The following is an 18,645-nucleotide window of genomic DNA, read 5'->3' as shown; positions in this document are numbered from 1 at the left end:
TTTTTGATGTAATGGTATCACACGTTAGTTAGGTCTGCAGGTACACATTGCAGCTGTTGGTTTCTTGTACAGCAGCAGTGTAAACGGCATTAGCGTCTCGCTGATATCGTTACAGTGTGATTGGTATGTGGGACTGGCTCAGTGTCCTACTGAGCTTCTGTTTGCTCAAATATATTACAGTTCTGTGTCCAGGCTAAGATGTCCTTGCAGGTATACAGACTCAGATAAATGTATGTGCATTTTAGATGTGTTTTGCAAGAAATAACTACCAACACCTATGCATGTATATTCTGATTGCACACACAAGGACAGACACGTTAATATGTTAAAATTGTGCAGCCTGCAGGTGCAAGCAAATATTTAAGCAAGTTATAGTCTCTTTATCCCTCTCCTTAACTCACATGCACAAGCATCAGTGGATGTCTCTGCTCTGCCATCTCAGGTCCCGCACTTGATCATGAACATTCTTCCTCCCCCCCTCTCTCAGCGAAATGGTGAATTGCTGCATACCTCTTTCTACTGTTGTTTAAACACGCTAGCTGCTTTTCAATCTTTTTTATTAGAAATGTGTCATGGAGGCAAACACTAGAGCAGTGCAGGGAGAAGGACAGATAAGCCTGGCAGGACTCATGCCGACTGTTCGAACATGTGTTACCCCGAGGAAGTACTTACTGGAGGAACACACCGGTGTGACAGCTTCTACAAATATCGCCAGTGACCATTAGAGTGGCTTCAGTAGTTTCCAGAATTTGACTGCTTGTAGGTTTTTTGGGAGAAGGAATCGATGCATGTCAAATCTCCCTGGTGTGATAACCATTAGCACTGGCCTCGCTGGAGGATGTGACATGAGTTGTGAAATCGTACTGTGTAGTGCATAGTGGATGAAATGTGTGAAAATGTGTCCATTTACGCAGAGTTTAAGTGAAGGAAAACAACAGGTGCCAAAGTCAGGCTATCCTTCAAAGAGCAGGTGAAGATGGTGTTCTTGGTAGACATTTTCTTTTTTTTCTCATCCACTGCAGTGTCAGGGGAATAGGCTTCCCTTGTTTGGATGAGTGTGGATTTAGATAGGGCTGACAGGTGGGTGACCAGAGTATCGTATATGTAAAAGAGTGAACATGGCTCTCTTCCAGTTCACCAGAGAACAGGACAGATACCGTATGATCGTATGGTTGACTTAATGTAGGGACGGATATTCTGGGGATTCACTTTTGGGGCCACTATTTATTTCCAGTAATAAAACCCCTCACTGGCAGCCATGATCAAATTCGTGCAACAGCGAGCACTGCAGCCGATTCTTTCTTGTATTCAAACTGAATGCTGCAAGATAAAAATTTGCCTCTCAGACGACTGGTGGTCGACCATGTTGGTGCCCTCTGGCAAGCGAAAAAACTGAATGTGGATTCTGAATAATTCCTGATAAATGAGGATGCAAGTGTGCAGAAAGCATGACATGAAAAGTGTCATTCATGATATATAAGGAAGGAACACATTTTCCTAGTTTAGTTTTTTTAAGGAACAAAAACAGCATAAAATAACAAAAAGCATTTACAATTTCAGTTTTAAAGCATGATCATACACAAGGTCTCGTATTTAAGAGTTTTGGGGATGCTAAATGTTGAGTCAATTTGAGTGTGTTCTGCTTCAGATTGTGTCCCTGTGGGCCGCCTGGTTGGCTCAGCTTTTTGAAGGTGGGGTGGCGTCCGATGCAGCCACGGACCCAGGCTGGACAGCAAGCTCGTTTTTGTTCTCCCCTTCACATTGCCAACTCCAGCTGTCACACAGAGGAACAATAGAGAGGAGGAGGGGGTGCTCTCTGAATGGAAAAAATAAACTGGAGAGCCCCCCGTCACACAGCCCCCCTTCCCAAGACTCGTCATCTGCATTTGACAGGACCCCTGTTCTCCTCTCTTCACCGCCCCTTTTCTTTTTCTTTCTCCTTTTCTCTCCCTGTGCTCTCCATAATCCCCCTCTCTCTCTCTCTTCTCTCTCTCCCTCTCTCTCTCTCTCGCTCTCTCTCTCTCTCTCTCCCTGCTAAGTGCAGCTGTTGCTCTCCATTGGATCTTTTTTTTCAGACTGATTGCTAATTAGGATAGCTTTTTGGTGAGTTTTATCTTTGAGACTTGTTAAACTTGCAATTTTCCTCTCCCTTTTTCTTTATTCCGGCAAATCTTAGAGGGAAGCAAAGAAAAGACTTAGCCAATTATACACAATTTACTTTAGGCTTAGTATTTTTTTCAGACTGCACCCAATGTCCTATGCAGCATTCATATAGTTTACAACTACTGTACTGTGTGGTAGCCTCTTATTATAGTGCTCACTCCAGCTTTGAATGCAAAAGCCTACTTTGAAGAAAGGACTGCCCCATCTCCCTTATTCTGCTCACATAACTGAATCCCTGGGAGAGGGAGCAGAGGAAAAGGAGAGCCTGAGAAAACAGCAATTCACACACCAAACACAGAGACCCCTAGTAGCTCAACAAATGAGTGTCTAGCCCTATGTCCATTCATATCGCCCCTCGGCCCGCAAGCCTATTAGCCAGGCATCGCTCCTTGAACATTCACTGTCGACAACATGTGGAGGCATCGCTATAGCAACCAGTGGATATGACATGTGCAATGGACGGGGACTCCTGAGCTGCTGAATATAAGGAGGGGCTCAGCCTTAACTAAATGATCGCAAAAAACCCAACCCCACCACCTCCCCATCTCTTTTCATTGGCACAGAGGCGCTGAAAGGACTCACTCGTGGGGCTTCTGCACATTCTTCCGAGGCTCGGAAAATCAGGCGGGCATATCCCACATTCTTCTCCCTTTTCTTATTCTCTCCGACTCTCCCTTTTTTTCTTTTTCTTCATCTTCGTGTTAAAGCCGCGGTCTTTTGTTGGCGCTTGGGGACGCATGGGACCCTCGCAGGGGAACTTTTGGAGAAGCGGACAGAGTGGGCGGCCGGGGCGCACAGACGCTTCTTGGAGCTGCGGCGAGCGTCAGTGGTTAACCGTGCTCTGTGGAATACAGGACACAGCATCCCCCGTTTGCTGCGAAATGTGCGCTCTGCCCTGCGACATGGATTTGGGTAATTATCTCCGGCTTGAAACGTGTCCTCTTTTCTGTGTCGTGTTCACTGTGCAAGTTTTAAAGCGGCAAATGAGTAAAGGTGCCTTAGAGGTCCGGCTTTGAAAACGTGTCATCAGTTTTAACATCAGGTTGAAAGCTGATTTTCGATGTGAATGAAAATGATTTTTAGTGTGTTGCACAATATTTTTAGGAGCTCTGGTTTTATGGTTTCATTTTGTTTCATCTTTTCTACTGCGATAGTCTGCTGGAGATCGCATCTCCAGAAGCTTATGGGATAAAATATGGCCGAACATCGGAAATATATGCACGCAAATACAGTTAATCTAAACGTAAACTCATCGGAAAAATCCTAGTTAAACTGGACCTTGAGACCGGTGGTTTGCTGTGTGCACATCTGGCTGCAGGAGACAAAGTTTGTGTCCAGGTCCATCCTGCCTGGTGCTGCCCGGCAGCAGCTCCAACTCATAAACTCACCTGAAAGCTGGTAAACCCGCTCTGTGTTTGCATAGATTATTCTGTTTCAATCGTGTTAAGTAAAAAAATAAGCGCAATCATCATTATAGGGTACTTTATGTGGTATTATTGTATTCTATTCTATTCTTAGATTTATTTCCAAATAGGAAATTATTGACTAACTAGAAATATACATTTTATGGTGCAGTATGGTGGGCCTAATATGAGTTTGCCCATATCAGATATTTTTTATTTCTCAAATTAATTATTATTTTCAAAGGTTTTTAGAGTTTACAAATTCGTCTGTAAAATAGGCCTAACGATTTCCATTAGTCCACAATTGTAACAGTGTTATAGTAATTGGTGTTTCTAGCGTTTTCCTGGATCTATGAAAAATAGCATGCTTGGAAAATTTTGCATTTCGTGTGTGAGCTTTTGTGTTAATGGCAGGGCTATCAGTCACATTTTATCGCATATAAACTTTACTTTAAGTGTAGCTGATTTCAAACCTCTTAAATCTTCAATTGTAGCTGCAACTTAATTTTCTTTTTAAACAGGAGTTGTGTGTTTGGAGGATTTTTCTCTTGTAGGCTACTTCTTAAAGGTATTGTGATGTGAGTGAATGGGTAGCCAGCCGCCCCAACAACACCTCTCTGCCTGACCTTTCCCCTATCATTTGAATAATCCAGATCACCGAAATCCATCTGTCCCTTGTCTCCTCTCAGATTGGCTAATTCACCACACAAAGGCAATATGAATAGAAGAGAGAAACAGAAGAGGAAAGTCTGTTAGAGGCAGAGAGTAATTACTTTACTGAGTGTCGATCCTACACAAATAGCAGAGATGATTTAAAATGTATCAATAAAAAGATTAGAAATATAATTAATAAAGGGGGAAAAATGTATTCCATGGAAGTAATTCATTTTAATTTTTGCTCTAACATTCAGATCAAAATATCTTTGCAAGTTTCTATTATGGTAATAATAGTTTGATTTGCTGAAAATATAATTTTCATATAGCCTATTGATTTCAGTGTTTTTTGAAATTATATTTCAGTGAGACAAATCTGTTTTTACTCCAATTATAGTGAAATAAAATGATTACTAAAAACATGAAATATTTTTTTTAAAAAGGCAAAGAGACAGAACTCTAAAGGCCCATATAGGTAATTCTTCGCCTCATATCTCCTCCCTTTTCCACCTCCTCTTTCTCTCTCCATTCAGTATCTCCTCTGGTTTCTTTCTAACACGATTACCGCCATCAAACACTCTTATGCTTGCAGTGCGTTTCAAGCCTGTTTGCTCCCACAGTGGAAAATGCTTTTTTATTCATTTCAAGGTGTTTTCATAGTAAAAGTAGCCACAGCTTGTAGACGGCCACATCTTTGATTAACTCGATAAGACTTGTATTTTTCCGTCGAATAAAGAAAATATTTTAGTTAGAGGTAATAGCTTGCCGTTGTCAGGCAGATTTGAACCAATAGGTCTGTAGGGGGCACTTTGGTTTCAGAGGCAGCAGTGATGTGACATGCTGTGTCTCCAGTGCAAAATATGTTGAATACTAAATACTTTTACTAATAGTTTTTTAACGTGCTATATATTCAGTCTTTTATTGTGTGAATATGTGAGAGAGCATACTGGCTGAAAGGTTTGCACCCTCAACAAGTACTCTAGCAAATGAAAATTGTCTATATGTTCATTCGATCACTGAACAACACAGGCAAGTCACTGGATCGAGGCCATCCCTCCCCTACCCGTACATCAGCCTCTTAAAACCTCTCAGTTGTTGTCTAACCTCTTAATGCTAGATTAAAACTGCATGCTCGAACCACTGCAATTGCAATCAACAGCATCTCTTGTCAGGCCCAAAACGATTATCGAAAAGACCTTGGCATCCGCATAACCGCTATAACATTGGCAATTATGAGCCACAAGGTCAAACCAAATTGTTGCTGGTGTGAGGTGAAGTGTCTTTTTTCTGAAAATGGTATAACAAGATGTAGCCATCCTTCAGCCAGCCCATTAGACTCCTCCAGCTAAATGTCAGAGCTCTGCCATTTTTTTTCTCATGTTGTAGGTTTGATTCACTTCACCCATCAATCTTTCAATATTGTATGCAGACAATTAGGAGCCTGCTGATGTATTTGTGAACTGTTATTGATATTGCCCTTTTGCAGATATATAACTGTTGGCATTTATGCAGCTGATCAAATTTTATCAAAAACTGTGGAGCTGGCTTTTAGTGAAACCCCATGTTTCTGTGTCAGTCATAGAGGACAGTAAGGATGGTTTATGTGAAGTAAAATGTGCTGGGAGAATAGTATGTTTCAGAATTTGGGGGGTAAATGCAAAACTAACTTGGCACAATGTCTATATTTTATGCAATCAGCAAAGAACATATTTAATAGTAGCCACATTTTAGGTACCATTAATTATCCCTCCCAATTATTGCTCCTAATTATCGGTGTTATGCTCTCAAAATATTCTGCATCAGGGAATTTATCATTACAGTAAATGGCCATGAGTGGACCAATTATCAACACATAGGCCAATTCCTAAACCAACGCTGATAAAAATCTCTTAGATAATATTACAGCACATTAAAAACAGGGCTGCCATAGTGAGACAAACCATACCTTCCTGTTTGAATGAACATGCAGTGCATTTGAAAAGGCTTTTCTGTTCAACTGGTGGTGGATGTATGAAGGTCCAGTCTGGGCTGACTGTGTCTCTCCGGTCCTGGTAGCCATTAGCTGTGCGGCTTGAGCCAGGGCCTAATCCAGCCAAACTCAGGACCAGAGGAGCTAATTAAGCACAAGCTTTTAGTATCCCAACCTCCTGTAGCTGCACAGTGCCAGCCCACCCCATGCCAGCATTAAATGGGGTTGTAAATATCTATAGTGGGGCACAGTGTGGAGACAGCACTGGACAGGGGCTGGTATTTGGGGTTGAGTGAATCTGAATGCATATTATAAGGCCAGTATTAGAGCTGTCAAATGAGTGGGGCCAGTCAGACAGTGGTGGTGGGTGGAAGGAAAGAGCGGGAGAGGAAGTGGAGGTAGGTAAAGAACCCTTGCGGCGCTGTTGCATCCACATTTTTTCACGGGAAATTGAGACATGCCTTCAGCTGAAAAGTGATGCACTGCAGACTTGATATGGCGGTTGCTGTAAATCAAAAAAGACTATATAAATCAGAAAGAAGACAGAGTGGCATCCTTTACTGCTCTGACAGTGTGTTCTCTCTCTGTTTGTGTGTGTCTTCCAGAGGGGCAGCCTGACCCAGATCCCCGTGGTGAAGGAGACCAGGGTGGAGTCGGGCCAGTTCCTGCTGCTCTCCGTCCTTTGCATGCTGTTCATCCTGGTGGCGCTGGCAGTGTCCACCACCTTCTTCTGCGTGCGCCAGCGCTCCCACCTTCGCATGAAGGAAAAGTTGGCCAGCCTGGGTACTGACCCCAGTACTGATGCAACCGCAACTTATCAGGTTAGACCAGCCCCCTTGCTATGAGCCAATCAGGGGCCAGGGCACTTAGCCTGCGCTCTGTCATTGGAAGAACACACGCTCTGTTCGGGTACGATAGATTTTCTCATTGGTTTGTGAGAATGTGTTTGTGTGTACTGTATATGTTTGAATGGTTCTCTTCTAACTGCTCCCATGACGTTTTTTGGCGGTTGTGATGATAGTGATTAGCTTTTTTGATAAAATTAAAGTTTTTTTGTTATTGTGCAGTGCAATAATTGTACATCAGAATTTATTTTTTTTAATGTTTATTTACATTATTTTATGTTGTTTATTTTTTGGATTTTTGACCTAATGCTCCAATATATATTTACTCCATCCAATTATTCAATACTCACCTCACCCTTGCCTGAGAAGTATGTGTGTGTGTGTGTGTGTGTGTGTGTGTGTGTGTGTGTGTGTGTGTGTGTGTGTGTGTGTGTGTGTGTGTGTGTGAGATAGAAAGAGAGACCACTGAGAGCCGCCACTGTGACCTATTCCCTCTGTTCCTCTAGGGCCTTAGACAGCCTGGGCTGTATTGATTTTTAGAGTTGGGGCTCAGCTGTGCCCAGCGTGGCACTCAGAACATATTTATCTGCATGTCGCGTTAACATTTTCAATATTTAAATAGGTTTTCATAGGGCTGCTCTATCTATCCAAAGCTGGAGGTGTCACATTGTTATAAAGATGGCCACAGAGAAGCAAAGAAAACATACATAGTAAAGTATGTCCATTTTTGTTTATTATATATCTGTTTTTCAATTTTTTTTCTTCTCTGCAAATTTAAGTTATTTATGGCACCTGTTCTTTCTCAATATATACCTTTAGGGATGGATAACTGCTCTGTCAGGCGTTCATGTGGGTGTGTTTTCAATGACAGATACAGTTATGTTGGGAGGGAAATATTGTTAGATGGCAGCACATACTGGAGACGTTTCCTCTTGGCCTGTTTTCGTTCTTATTAGTAATAGGGGAGGGAACAGGGGAAGCTGTAATCCCACTACCAGTGCTCCTCTCTGGGCTACCTGTGTCTGTCCTCTGGCCCTCTCCGGTGCTAACTGCATCTCTCTGCCTGCTCCTGGGAAGATTTCCCGGCTCCGGTGCTGCACGGCACTTTGCAAGAATGTTAAGAAGTAGGATGAATTATGAGGTGGACCTGGATATTGCCCCGAGGCCAAGGCCCAGGGCACTGCTTCATGGCTCTAATCATTAAAGTCTGATGGCGGGAAAGCTGATCCAAGACCAGGGCTTAGAGGGGCCTGTGCTCCAGAGGGAAATATCACTATGATAGATCATGAGATAGCATGTGCTTTTACAAGGCATGTTCTCTGCTCTGCCCTGCCCTTGCTGTTATAGAGTATGCAAATGAATGATGTGGACATGACTGGCTTTGCTTCCCAAAACCAAAACATAAAGGGGGTTTACAGATTAGGAATTTTACATAGAAAAAAAGTGTGACCACACTTTATGGAGTGTGTGACTGTTACTGTGTTTGTTCGTTTACACATGTATACAATTGTACAGTTCTAGCAACAGGGATTTTTTCTTTAGTTTTTTTCATTTTATTTTATTCTAGAGTAGATATTGCCTAGTCTGAATTTTTGATCCATGGTTTCTACACTGAGGCATGATGGGAGAAAAGCTGAGTCATTAGTAGAAGTGTAATCTTCGTAGCAGTGGCCCTTTTAGCAAGTCTCAGAAACCAGGAAATATCAATCAAAGTAAACAAATTATACTTTATGATTTTGCAAATGCATTTTTATCTCCTTTTGTTTTGTTTTTTGGTTATGTACACTCACTGTGGAACTCCTATTTGATTGATGGACAGATTTTCATATTTTCCTATCTTAGCAAAAAATTATCCAAATTCTTCTTTTTGAAGAAAGTCGTTGTTTTGCTTCATAGCTTGACTCTGCAGTATGGTGATTTTTTGCAGGATCTTACTTTAAAAACTCACTTTTTTTTAACAACTAAAAGATCCATTCTTAAACAATGAACACAGTCTCTGTGTGGTAGCCAGGTGTGACTGACTGAATTTATTCTGTAAATCGTGTAGGGTTCCTCAACCATGTATTTTTGACATAATTAGTATAAGCTCCATAATCCATGAGGATAAGCCATTAATCTACAGGCGAGTGAGGACAGATCAAGTCAGCCGAGATACAGGATGTGCATTTACAAAACTCAGCCCCTAACAGCAAGGATAAGCACATAACCTACATAAAACTATTGTTATGTGCTTGAAAAGAAGATAAATACATGAAACCTTGCAAGGACTCTGGAAAAAATGCATTTTTGATGATCAGTGCTTCACTATTATCTCCTGTAATCCCTAGGAGCTGTGCCGCCAGCGTATGGCAATCAGGACGTCGGAGCGTGTTGAGCGACCGGAGACCCTGCGCCACTCACGGCTCAACAGCGTCTCGTCCCAGTTTAGCGATGGCCCCGCAGCCAGCCCATCAACCCGCAGCAGCACCTCCTCCTGGTGCGAAGAGCCAGTGCCATCCAACATGGACATCTCCACTGGTCACATGATACTGGTAAGGAACGTGCTGTACATGTGGTGGGAAAAGTAGCGAGTGAGGAAGTTGGTTTAAGTGCAGTCTGTTGTCAAGCCCTCAGAGATGTTTTGTGGTTCTTAGCATGAGATTTTACAACTAAACAAACCACAGCATCATGTCTCACTGACTATGCACTTAACCTGCCAGTGTGGGTTAAGTGTAGTTTGAGAAGAATGCGTTAGGTTCAGGCCGGTGTACAAGATCATATATCTACATCTGTGATTCTCAACCAGGGGTACTCACACCCCAAGAGGTACTTATGTTGCCATGGGCTATGTGGATTGTGGATTTGCTAAATGAATTTAAAAAGATATATAAATTTGATTTGATTGAACTAAAACACATATATCCACATATTCGGTCAGCTGTAACATCTGTACACCACCTGTTGCAGTTAAGAGTGCGTGAAAATAATTTATAAAGAAAAGCTGAAACAGTTTGCTAAAGGTAATATATAAACAGTTAAGATACTTAGCTAAAAGCAATGGGAAAAAAAGGTTGAATAGTCAGTTAGACGTAATGGATATACGGTCAACATAGCCAAAAGTAATGCATACACGGGTGAACTAGTTTGCTAAAAGCAATTGGGGAAAAAAAGGTTGAATAGTCAGCTTAAAGTGATGGATAATACTTGGCTACAAGTGATGGATAAATGGTGAAATAAAAAGCTAAAAGTAATGGATAAATGGTTGAAATAACATTAACCCTTCTGTTACTTCAAGTGGTGTAGTACAAATGCGTGTACAAAGTACTTGACTGACTGAACCGACCTAAACCCTGACAGTTCAACTTTATGTAAAAATATTGTAATGATAAACTGCTTTAAACAACATCCACTTTAAAATCAATTCAAATGAACACATTAAGAACCTGACAGGTGATGTCGATGTAGGGATACTTGAGATCATCTGTAAGGGCCTTTGGTACGTCACAGATGTACAGGAATAGGCTATTGAGATGTTTCATGTGAGCATACATTATAGTGTTTGCTTTTAAGACTCCCTGTGCCTATGAATATGCTAGACCCTGTGCTGAAAACCAACATCTTGATTTCTCTCTGTTTATCTGTTTGGATGTGTCTATTTTTCATCCCTCTCTCACCTCATTCCCTTCAGAACCCTGTTATCTTTTTTCCCCATCACTCTTCCTACTGTTTGCTCCCTCTTGCTTTATCTCAGCACTGTTTTTTTTTTCCCCCTCTAAATTTTTCCTTTACTGAGTCATTTTCTCTCTTTATCATTATGTCCTGTGTCTCTCCTCTGTGTCATTTTCATCGTTTACCTCCTTCGTCTCTCTTACTGCTGCAGCAAAATAAGGCAGACATTTTTTTGCATGATGAGAGAAAAACAAAACTGAAATATCATTATTATCATTTGGATGTTTTAGAGATTTTATTTTTGTTTTTGGTTGAAAAAGCTTTTTGTTGCCAACGCTTCCACAAACACAATGGATTGTTTTAATTTTGCACAACTTTCGCTTCATTCATTTGAGACAAGCTTGATAAAATAGATGGATAGATGCCTTGCAGTGTTTCCATTAATGGAGAGAGCATTCATCACACTGCATGTCTAGCATTTATATTGGGAGGCTATAATGAATGAGAGTGAATCTGAGTAATGCCTTGTATTTGTGGTAATAGATGGGTTTTGTTGCACTCGTCAAGGCTTGTTTGTGAAGCCTCTTTTGAAAACATTGACAATAGAAAAGCATTTAGCCCTGCAATAACAAAAGAAGCACTGTGAATCATTTCTAGGAGCTGTTATCATTAGCCCTAGTTTTTTCAACTCGGGCATTGCAATGTAGAAAGGTAAAACACTCAGGGACCTTTACCTCTCTTTCATGCCATGATTGACAGGGAGATGTCCTATAGGGGTTCTTCTTTAAACATTCTTTAAAATTCCACCGCCATCTCACATGAAACCATGTGTGAGATTGCCTTGTTATCACTGATCTCAGACCTATATTTTCCCATCTCAGCTCTCCTCTCATCTCCCCTCTCTCACTCTTTGGAGCTCACACCGTGTAGAGAAGGATGATGATGAATACCCGGCTTTCCAAAGCACATATGCTGGAGGTCCTTTTTTTAGGCCCGATCTCACACACACACACACACACACACACACACACACACACACACACACACACACACACACACAACCACTATGAACTTCGATGTTGCGCCCCATCATTCTGCCCCCCTCAAGACTTAAAAAGTATTGCATAGCGACTTCACTTCAAAAGTGAAATTGGATGCCCTGTGTGTTGAGTCATCAGGGCATCACACTCTGCTATCTTACATTTTCTATATTCTCTCTTTTGCCTTTTTCAGCTGCAGTATGGTGCATGCAAATGTTACCTACTTAATGATTAAAAACCTTAAACATGATTACCAGATGTAACATGGAAGCATGAGATGTGGCTGTATTTTTGTGTTTATTGCTGCAGTCCTTTCAGCACCATGGACAGCACTTTACACTCAGTAAACCTGTTTTTCCCTGACAAGCATTTGAAACAAAAAAAACCTCTGTCCATCTAGCTCTCCTACTGTCCAGAAACAGGGTTAAAATGTTGATGCAGTTGTGGTTACTGTAGCGTTCTCTTTGCTTAATCACCTCTCTAAAAGAGAAAAAATCAATAATTGTATCGCTTGAGGCTCTTTTATCATTATAATGAGTGGTTATTGTTCTATTTTTTTTAAATGATAAATTATTTGCTCGAAAGGAAAATAAAATAGCCTCTGACTCATGCGACATGTTCTGCCCTCAGTGGCCTTTACTCTTACAATTTTAAATTAAGTTTATCAGCAAAAGAACAATCCCATTAAAAGCATAAAAATGTGTTCGTTTTTTTTAGCTATTATTAGCTAGCACACAAAAACTGATATATTAATACTGTTTTCTTCACCTCTCGCTGCTGTTTATCATATCATAAAGCTCCCTGTACAAACTGTTACCAGTATTGTTCGTTTTAATTTGACAGCAGAGCTTGACAGTGATGTGTTACCTGTTGTGTCTGGCTCCCCTGGTTGTCCCTTCATCCTGATTTCACCCAGCACCCTCTGCTGCCGAGGAGACTGCTTAGGAAGGATTAGACATTGTTTCCCTGACACCCAGGCCTCCCATCCCAACCCTCTGATTGGCAGACATAATCCCCCATTCACTAAACCTTCGTTACCCTGTCTCTGGAATACGCCAAGGTCCACTGCCTCCCCCTAGGAACCGGAGGGCTTGATAAGGGCCTGCTGGCTGCATTGCATTAAGCTGCTAAAATATGAATTTGGAATGCAATCGATTCAGGGCATCGTTTGAATAGAATGGGAGGCAATTCAGAGTGGATTTATCAAGTACATGGAGATGTAATATTGGTAGGGGAGGTGGGATGCTGTCAGGCTGGAAAGCTGAGAGTACTTGTGCAGGGTGACAAGAGCATAGTGGTGACAGGCTCTGTCAAGTGGCCATAATGGCATGCTGTCATTTTCCTGGGAAGACAGCTCTGTGTTTGCGTAGGTGATGCACAACAGCACACATGCAAATAAATGTGTGTTGGCTGCTATTAGAATTGACATTAACTTGATTTCTTTGTTTTTGTTTTCATAATTGGGTTTTTTGCATGCATAACATTAAAAGTTCAAACAGGGATGGATCAAAGTATAACAGCAGACATCTACAGTAATATTTCAGTAATATCCCTTTATGTCATTAATGGTTCAGATAGAAAACATTGTGCTGTTGTGTTCTCTCATAATGCAGCTGCGAGAGTTGCTTTTTCAGTTCTCAGTATGGCCTTTAAGATCTTTAAGTGTCACCTTTGGTACCGTATCGAACAATAAACTTTGATTTCCATTGTCTGTAGGATTTGTAATGTTCTTATAAGTCATCTAATAGCCTTTGCGTGCATGCAGGAGATGTCTGAATTCATAAGCCATCAAAAGGTAATTGCCTATTATGTGTTGGACAAGCTTATTTGTGATTGTCATCTATGTAGGAATTGTATATATCCTGCAAAGACTTGGATTTCCCATTTGACAGACAGGAGTGAATATGTGGGATGTAACAATGGAGTGTCACCTCTCTGCCCAGCCTACCTATACTGCCTTGAATATGGGATAAAAACCCAGCACATCTGGGTATCACTTTCATTGTATTAGCCAGCTGATCCCTGACATCAGTTTATGAGTCTGTAATCTTCTGCCTCACACAATAGCGGACTAAACCATTTAACTCCATTGGGAGGGAAGCCATGATACAGGAGAGGAAGCAAAACACGGCGCTATGCTACAAAAGATCGTCTTGCCAGCTACAGCCTCTAAGCACCCTAAGACACACACACACACACACACACACACACACACACACACACACACACACACACACACACACACAAAATCAGAGGGCCTCTTCTCCTCCCCCTTCTCTTTTTCCATCTTTGTCTCTCTAGTGAATTCAATTTTGTCTTCTCCAAGCGATGGCTTAAATGCAGACAATCTTATCAGTGGCTGTGCAAGCAGTGAGGGACGTGATTGAAACACCCCTGAAGTATTTTCTAATGCAGACCAACCTTTCAGGAGTCTTAATTGTGCATGATGTTTTCTCTCTCGGTCAAAAACACAACGCAAAACGCACAAAGACAAACATTAGCAAATCTTCCCCACCTAAATCTTCTGCAGCCTCCTCCTCACCCAGCTGTTATGCTATACAGCAGCTTATAGAACAATAATGCTCCATGACACCTGATCATAGCTTTAATGTTAAGGGTTTAGTGTTTTGCTCCACTTTATTTATTGGTTGGCTCATGGTGAAGAAAATACAATGCAATGCTATGGTGAAGATAATTTGTGTCTCATTTAATTTACCCAAATTTGCTGCAAAAACAAACACAAAATGTCTTTTTACAGCCACATTTTGAGATAAATTCGGTTTTGCATGGTTCTGGCTTGGTGTTTGAAATGGGGGCTAAGGTGGTGTTTGTTTTCCTCTAGTCATACATGGAGGACCACTTGAAGAACAAGAACCGTCTGGAGCGTGAGTGGGAGGCCCTGTGCTCCTACCAGGCAGAGCCCGGTGCCTGCAGTGTCGGGCAGGGGGAGCAGAGCTCCAAGAAGAACCGCTCAGACGCCGTGGTTGTATGTGAGTCCATTCAGATCCCATTCAGTTTTTTTGTTTTGTTTTTTGCTGTGAGAATGTCTCTACCATGTACAAGCAGCTCCATCCCTGTTGATGTGTTTGAAGTTTAGAACTACATAAAACCATTTGAGAAAACAAGGCAAAACTACACTGTAAAAATATGTTTCCAAACAAATAATCAGTCTTAGTATTGTTTTTTTTATTTTATATTTTGAAACCCAATAAAGGTCTGTCATTGTGGTAAGAACTGTGTTATAACTATGTAACTATTATATAACTATTATCATTCATATTATTAACTATTAACTATTACCATTAACTATATTATTAACTTTTGTTATATAATTATTAGTATGTGGGGGTTACAGATTACATTAGAAAAATACCTGTTTTGGACTAGAACATTGACGGCATGGGAACCAGGATTCTAGTATATCAGTAAGAGAGTTTAAAGTTTAGTAAAAAATACTCTATACTGGGGCTAGCTAGCTCAATAAAGTCCATCTGTCTATGTATCTATTTATATACCCTAAAATACATTAACAATGTGGAGTCTCTATTCTATGAGGACACTTTTGCAGGAGACATAAAATCAGTATTTTAGCATGATATTTTGTAGCCATACAGTATTTGAGATTCCATTACAAGGTTTTCATTTTTAGTCAGCTGGAAACATTTAAAAGTCCGCCTGAGACTGAGTTTTCAACCAATCACGGAATTTTAGCATTAGTAGCGTATTAGCTTACTCGAGCTAGCTACAGCTGATAAAATCAGCTAATGAAAGTTCAAAATCAACGGTTGTTGGCTAGAAATGAGAAATGTTTGTGTTTACTTCTGTATGAAATGTAGACCGCAAATTTTGAGTGGTAAATCTGCCGGCATTATTATTGTAACTGCATTGAGAATGGAAAGCTTTACAGGCGTAGCAACAGTAACTAGGGAGGCGAGGCCTAGCAAACAGTCAATTGCTTTATCTTTTTTTAGTCACAACCTTTTTTCCTCAAAATTTCCTCAATCAGCTCTTTATACATCCATGAATCAGCCTTTTCCTATGACTAATGGGGATCTACAAGAACATAGCATTTTCTGCCAAAGGTCTCACCAAAGGGGGGCATGGCAGGACCTCGATACTGTGGCTCCACTGCCCAATCACTATTGCGCAGACTCTGGCTCCAAGATTTCAAGATGGCGGTGCACATATCTGGGATATTTTTGCTTTACTTTTGTACAGTTGGAGGAAGTGGAAGATCTTTTTTACAGTCCACATACAGAGTTTGTGACTCTTAAACTCATATTAATTATCATAAATAATGCCTAAAGATTTCTGCTTATTCAGTCAAGAACTTGAGAAAAACATTTGAGGCCAAGTTTTCAGGGGCATTAATTTCAAGCAGATGTGTTTAGGAGGACTACCGAGGTGGATTTAAGTTCACTGGAAACAGATTATCTGAATCTTTTAACAGTTTCACTTGTTTAGGAAAAAGAGGATTTTAAGGCTCACAGCTTACAGACTTCTTAAGATATTTTATTAGTATTTCACATTCCTTACTGAAGGTGAAGCAATTCAGGACTTCAGAACAGTGTGTGTGTATGATGAAAGTCTGGTGAAATTGCAGTCCCTGCAGCCTTTTTTACTTACATATTTCTCTGTTGCTACTCAAAATGATGTTGTTATTGTGTGGGGATGAAAAACAGTGGATACGTATGTTGATGAATTACGCTTCTCTATTACAGATGATCATTCCAGGATCACCTTGAAAGCGGAGAATAACCATGGCAACTCAGATTACATCAATGCAAGTCCCATAGTGAGTATTGCTTATACATTATAGCTCTATGTTGTGGATGATGTCTGTGTCTCCAAGGCCTTTTTTGGTACCAGAAGTACCTGTTGTGGTTGGATTTTACTTCAAGATAAAAGAAGTTTCAAAGGACTTGTCATCGATCCAAGTGCATTGATCTTTTTTAAAACTTTGTTCTTCATGTTGAGAGCCTCAGTGGATTCGGTGTGTTTTGTTGAATCACACTGCGACTTTCACTGCTTTCAAAATGGCCGCTCCCTGAAGATACCCCTTTTTTCAAGAATTATACATTATTTTTGACTTAATAAATGTCCCCCCAATCCAGAAATAACTCAGTGTTGGAGAGGTCTAAGGTTTTTTCCCCCCAAAACATTGCCAGTCATGATTTCCCCTGAGGCTGCTGAAAAGGGATTCCATCAAAGGGAACAGGAATCTATGCATTTCAAATACAGTGCCAAAACTTTCTGAGGAGATAGATGAGGGGGGCACACACAGCTGCACTAAAAGCCTATTACTCTTCAGAAACAAACATGTATTCCTCCATGTTTTCTAATGGCATATTCATAGAGTTTTTTTTAGCTTATTTAACATTGCCACATTTTCCTTCTTTAGAATATTGTAATAAAGTTAATCAATCAGGGAAAGAAGTTGGCAAAAAATCTGATTGCTGGATCAGAAAAAGGCTATAAAGTTAACTCATCCAAAACTGTTTTGGTGCAGTTGAAAAAGAAAAGCATCTCAAAAGACAAACGGATGTTGAAGATGGGTGAAGTAATGGCGGATGCAGTGGTGTGTGGATAAAAGGACAGTAATTACACCACAAAAGGGACCCCTGGCTGAGCCCAGCAAAACTGTGATAATTATGTCTGTCAATGCGGCTTCTTCCTCCTCATTAGCTTCAGGGGCAGTGGCCTACGAGTAAATAATCTGTCGCTTCTTTCTGGGAATCAGGGGTCAGAGAGGCAAAGTAAAGGAGTGATCTGAGCTCCCTGCAAAGCAGAGGGTGACATGCACAAAGGAAAAGGCTTGGATAATGATTAATGCTTGACCACAAATGATGCAAGCACTCCCAGATGTACGGCATCATTAGCAGGAGGAATGTTTAGAAGGAATGTGCAGTGACACAAAATGTGGTCAAAGCCTGGTTGTCTTTGTCTTGTCTGTCCGTTTTCACAAAGTCAAACGCTGTGTGGTTTCTTTTCCATTTCACCACCTGTTCTCCATGCTTTTGTTTTCAAACTTTCTGGGATGAGCTCGAGCTGGCATTTAGATTTTCGAGCTCTCTATCTTACATAAACGCAGAATCAAAGCGCTGCAGCAAGGTGTTGAAAGTTGAAACGTTTCTCCAGGAACAGATATTTGTGCGAGCTATTTCAGTGCAAGCTATTTTACTTCAAACCAAAGAGCACTTCTTTGCTTTTTCGTTGTAGTCTATCTTCTTCCCACAATGGCAATGGGAGAACAGCTGAAATGCAGGACAGCTCTTTCATGTTTGTGCTTTAGTATTCATGCAGGGAAGTCAACACACAGCTACAGCATGTCTGTGTCCTTGAGATTGGCTAAACTGAGTGGCAGCACTAACATTCACCACCACCTTTCATTTCGGTGGGGGAGATTCTTTTTTTTCTTTTTTTTTTACAAATCCATGAGAGGAATTTTAACCAGGAAGCATGAAAAGAAAATTAAACATTACAAACATTATACCTAATTGAAGTAGAATAATTGGTAATGAACATAATGTGTCCTGCATTTATGTGTCCTTTTGTGAAATTTATTCTATAGAAAGGCAGACAAATTTTCACATTTCATGCAGCCCTTGTGTAAGTGTATTTAAAGAACATTGTAAGTCACTCATGTTTCACTTCTGCCCCCTCTAATACCCACAGTAAAAACATCCTGCCTGACATCTCATAGACACTTGATTCAAATATTGTGTCTATAAATCATAAAAAAACATAGATATGATCAAATCTGTACCTGTGGGAATCTGCACCATTTTAGAATTTCACTGCTAAATGCTCAAAAAAATCTCCACAATAAAACAATTTACAGTACAGTACTCCTGAACACTTTAAGAACACCAACAATTGTCTGAGAGCCCAACTTGTAATTAAATCCAGCGTGGAAGAAGATT

General features: G+C 40.7%; 1 protein-coding gene across 1 annotated transcript in view; it reads left to right on the top strand.

Moving 5' to 3' along the window:
- Positions 1-18,645, top strand: part of ptprn2 (protein tyrosine phosphatase receptor type N2) — a 130,722-nt gene that overhangs the window by 97,256 nt on the left and 14,821 nt on the right. The window contains exons 12-15 of the mRNA XM_078280574.1: positions 6,795-7,010; positions 9,362-9,565; positions 14,565-14,712; positions 16,444-16,517. Of these exons, the coding sequence (XP_078136700.1) occupies positions 6,795-7,010; positions 9,362-9,565; positions 14,565-14,712; positions 16,444-16,517 (642 nt within the window). The remainder of the gene's footprint in view (positions 1-6,794; positions 7,011-9,361; positions 9,566-14,564; positions 14,713-16,443; positions 16,518-18,645) is intronic.

This window comes from Sander vitreus, chromosome 22, assembly GCF_031162955.1.
Source record: "Sander vitreus isolate 19-12246 chromosome 22, sanVit1, whole genome shotgun sequence".
NCBI classification, from domain to species: domain Eukaryota; kingdom Metazoa; phylum Chordata; class Actinopteri; order Perciformes; family Percidae; genus Sander; species Sander vitreus.
The sequence above is the reverse complement of the archived record's forward strand: the minus strand, read 5'-3'. Positions and strand labels throughout refer to the sequence as shown.